A 3,860-nucleotide genomic window follows, 5' to 3' on the forward strand; every position below is an offset into this window, starting at 1 on the left:
ACTGCCCTGATCATCCGTCGAGGCTGATGGAATGGAAATTCGGTAAGTCCTCAGCAGGAGCTGAAAATGAAAAATAAAGAAATAATAGAAACTGAAAATAAAAATTAAATAAAATATGAAAACTAAAACTAAATAAAAGTTGGGGTGCCTCCCAAAAGTGCTTCTTTTTATTTCTCGAGTCATTTAGTTGGACTCGGTGATAACTCCCTACATGTGCGGGTTTGACATATGCTGCGATTGAACTGCCAAGTTATGGATCCTTAGAATGTTAGCAATCCTCCAAGCAACCGCTTTTAAGTACTTCCTTCGAGAGGGCAATGTCATTTCCCTCACCTCGAGTGTCAAGCGTGCTGCTGGAATGATAGGCAACCCGTTATCCTCATCCATATGCATATAGTCAAGACGTTGTGGAAGCTTTTTCAAATCGAGAACCAGCGGTTCCTCAAGTGATGGCCTCAACTTCTGCACACTTATCCTGTCGATCACAACAAACTCATCAGTATTGTTGCTTGGCTTGTTTGCTAACAAAAACTCAAGCTGCTCTAACACTTCCTCATTTGACAGCTCATGCTCATCTCCCCTTAGCAAAGTGACTTTTAGAGGGTCTTCAACTAATACTTCCTACAACTGTGTCTCAATAGCATCATCAAATACATTGATAGCATACACATCATTATTATAATCTAAAAACTAGCTTATGGAATTATGCAAGTCAAAGGTGACAGTCTGATCCCCTACCCTAATTTTTAACTTTCCATCACAAACATCTATCATTGCCCTAGATGTTGCAAGAAAGGGTCTACTTAAAATTAAGGGTACACTACTCTCACCATCCATGTCCAAGATCATAAAATCAACAAGAAATATAAATTTGTTTACTTTTACTAGAACATTCTCTACAATACCCCTAGGATACTTAACAGATCTATTAGCTAACTGTATACTCATCCTAGTGGGTTTGGCCTCTCCCAACCCCAACTTTACAAACATGTTGTACGGCATTACATTAATGCTACCCCCTAAATCAGCTAAAGCATCATTAACAGATAAGTTAACTATAACACAAGGAATACTAAAACTCATTGGATCATGTCGCTGTTTCGATAACTTGTTCTGGGAAATTATAGAACATTCCTCGTTTAGCGTCATGCAAACCAAGTCCTCAAACTTCCTTTTATTGCTAAGAATCTACTTTACGAACTTTGCATACCTAGAATTGTGACACTGGCTAACCATCACTCATAAGTAATGAGTGAATTTTCTTTGTCGCATGCGCCGTTTGAATGGGGAGACGAGCCAAGGTAGAACACTTTTTACTTGTGGGAGCCCTTTATCCTTGCCTAAGACTCAGCTCATGGTAATGATCGTAGTAATCTCCCTTAGGAACCCTATTGCTTGCTATTTGAGATGTTTCTCTTTATCAGTACTCAAGCCCAAATACTGAAAGGCCTTGGCCTAGAAATGTAGAATGATGTAGATGATTCTATGCATGTTTATTGACTGTCTATCAGTCATTTATTCGCGTGTTTGAGTCATATTTATTCCTGTTTGATCGCACTGTGGTATGTTTATGAATTTTTTAGGTTTTCGGATTCCTCGATAGAGATTGATTGATTTACGGGCAGAAACTAAGCTATTTGGATGATTTACGCGTATTAGATGCTTATCGGAGTCGATTCCTTATTGGCGCACAGTTTTGAGGCTTTTGCACGACCTCCCTTGGACAATTTCGGAAATTTTGCATTTCATGGAGGATGGTGCCCGTTGCACAGGCCGTGCATATTTGCACTGACAGTTGCACGGGCCGTGCATATTTGGACGGCCCATGGCACGGGCCGTGCATATATGCACGGGCCATGCATATATGCACGGTCCCTGCATATTTGCACGGACCGTGGCACGGGCCATGGCACGGCGAAGGCAATTCTGTCTATAAATAGGCGCATGCAAAATGAGACAGGGTTCCGCTTCTGATTTTTGGACTTCTCTATGCACGCAACCCCTCACTTCTGCACCTCTGTTCTTGACATTTTGGGAAACCAACGTTAGTTCAAAGGATTGATTTGGAGGATTCAAGCAAAGATTAAAGTTTCTAGACGATTGACCGAGACATCCGAGATCCATACTTGAGGCTAGTTTCAGAATTGGCACTTGCGACATTCCCACTCCGATTCGATAGAAGAGCGGTTATATGTTCCATTTTCTTTTATGTTATTTATTTCCTTTTGTATTTGTTTCTTTCATTATGAGTAGCTAGGACTGCCGAATCCATTGGGGTTACTGATAGTACACTTAGGAACCAGCAGGCCTCGCTTCAGAACTTGGAGAGCCAGATTGGCCAAATCTCTAAGATGTTGTCTGAGAGGTAGCAAGGAGCGCTCCCGAGCACCACTGAGTCTAACCCGAGTGAGCAAGTGAACGCCATCACTTTGCGTTCAGGTAAGTTAGTTTCATCTCCTTCTAAGCCTATTTTTAATGACACCACTATTGATGTGCAGGTTGAGGCAAGCAGTCAGGTTAGGGAACCTAAGGGACAAAAGGTGAAATCAATTCCAGTCAGGGAATATCAACCTAAGATTCCTTACCCTGCTAGAGCTAAACAAGCAGAGGCGAAAGAGCAGTTCAGTAAGTTTTTAGATATTTTTAGACAACTGCATATTAACTTGCCTTTTATTGATGCATTGGAGCAGATGCCAAAGTATGCTAAGTTCTTAAAGGACATACTCCACTTTCTTCAGTGGCTTGAGTCTTTGAATATTAATTATGATCGGTAGTGCAATTTCTTCTATTTTCTTTTGATTTTCTTTCTCTTCTTTCTTTCTTAGTGTTTCTTCCATCTTAATATCACTCTCGATCGAATCTCAATTCTTGCCTCCTCCCTGAAACCCTAAACTCTTAATTCTATTTATAGAGGTAGAGTTTCAAAGGAAACCCTAGAGAAAGGGATATATCCTAGGAAAAATTGATAAATATCTCATTTATTTATTTAAAATTTAATTAACTATCCATAAAACAGTGGTTATTGTCTAGGAAAACTTCTAGAATCTGTATCTGGATGTAAAATTGTCTGAAAAACATCTTCTGGGAGTCCCTGATTTTGTAAAAATTGCCATTTTGACCCTCAAACTTAATTTTTTCTAACAATTAGGTCTAAATTAATTTCAAAAAAGCTAATTCCAACTGGATTAACCTCGACCCTAGCCTTGGATTCACCTTTCCTTCGCTTCCTGAGACCCGAGAAAGCAGTAATTCTCATCATAGGGTTTTCCATTTTTCCCTCGATAGCTAGATCCGGAAAAGGGGTGTTGACAGCTGCCCCCGATTTTTGAAATTTATGAGCATCAAAATGCATTAAATAAATTGAGACAAATCTTAAATATCAAAGATACAGCAAAAGGATATTTGAGCTGTAAAAGCCACACTTCGTAAGCTCAAACTTTAACTAATGATTCGATATAGGGCCATGCCTGCTTGGTTGAGGACTTCGCCTACTTAAGACTTCGCTTCCATTGGAAAATTGCCAGTTTCGCTCTATTGGGGTTTGAGGACTTCGCCTGCTTGGGGTTGCGTACTTCGCCTACTTGAATTTTGAGGACTTCGCCTGCATTCTAGGAAACTACACCCGTTGGAATTGGGAGCTACGCTTGTTGAATTAGTGATTGGAGAGACCTCCCTCTAGCTACTTTCCATTTTAGGAAACAATTTGCCGCTTACGGGCTGATTTGGTAATGTTTCACTTTCAGGTACTTGGACTGAAATTTCCTACCTCAGGGCTCAATTTAACTTGTTCTTATGCTTTCCGAAAGCTATACTGACATTTGGCCCGTCCAGGGACCAAAATATAATTTTACCTAGTTAGC

General features: G+C 40.2%; 1 protein-coding gene across 1 annotated transcript; it reads right to left on the reverse strand.

Annotated features, from left to right (window-relative positions):
• Positions 1-207: 207 nt before the first annotated feature.
• On the reverse strand, positions 208-1,149 carry LOC125369291. Its single transcript, XM_048371307.1, has 2 exons — positions 739-1,149; positions 208-621 (listed from the first exon to the last, which is right to left on the reverse strand). Exons 1-2 carry the CDS (start codon positions 1,147-1,149, stop codon positions 208-210), a joined length of 825 nt encoding a protein of 274 aa, XP_048227264.1.
• Positions 1,150-3,860: the final 2,711 nt, after the last annotated feature.

The sequence above is a fragment of the Ricinus communis genome, chromosome 2, assembly GCF_019578655.1.
Source record: "Ricinus communis isolate WT05 ecotype wild-type chromosome 2, ASM1957865v1, whole genome shotgun sequence".
Taxonomy (NCBI): Eukaryota; Viridiplantae; Streptophyta; class Magnoliopsida; order Malpighiales; family Euphorbiaceae; genus Ricinus; species Ricinus communis.

What these genes read in the sequence shown, in the direction of transcription:
- LOC125369291 (XM_048371307.1), bottom strand. Translation starts at nt 1,149, where the DNA reads ATGACGCTAAACGAGGAATGTTCTATAATTTCCCAGAACAAGTTATCG. An exon ending in ATGGAAAGTTAAAAATTAGG is followed by an intron (nt 622 to 738) that starts GTAGGGGATCAG and finishes ACACAGTTGTAG; the next exon opens with GAAGTATTAGTTGAAGACCC.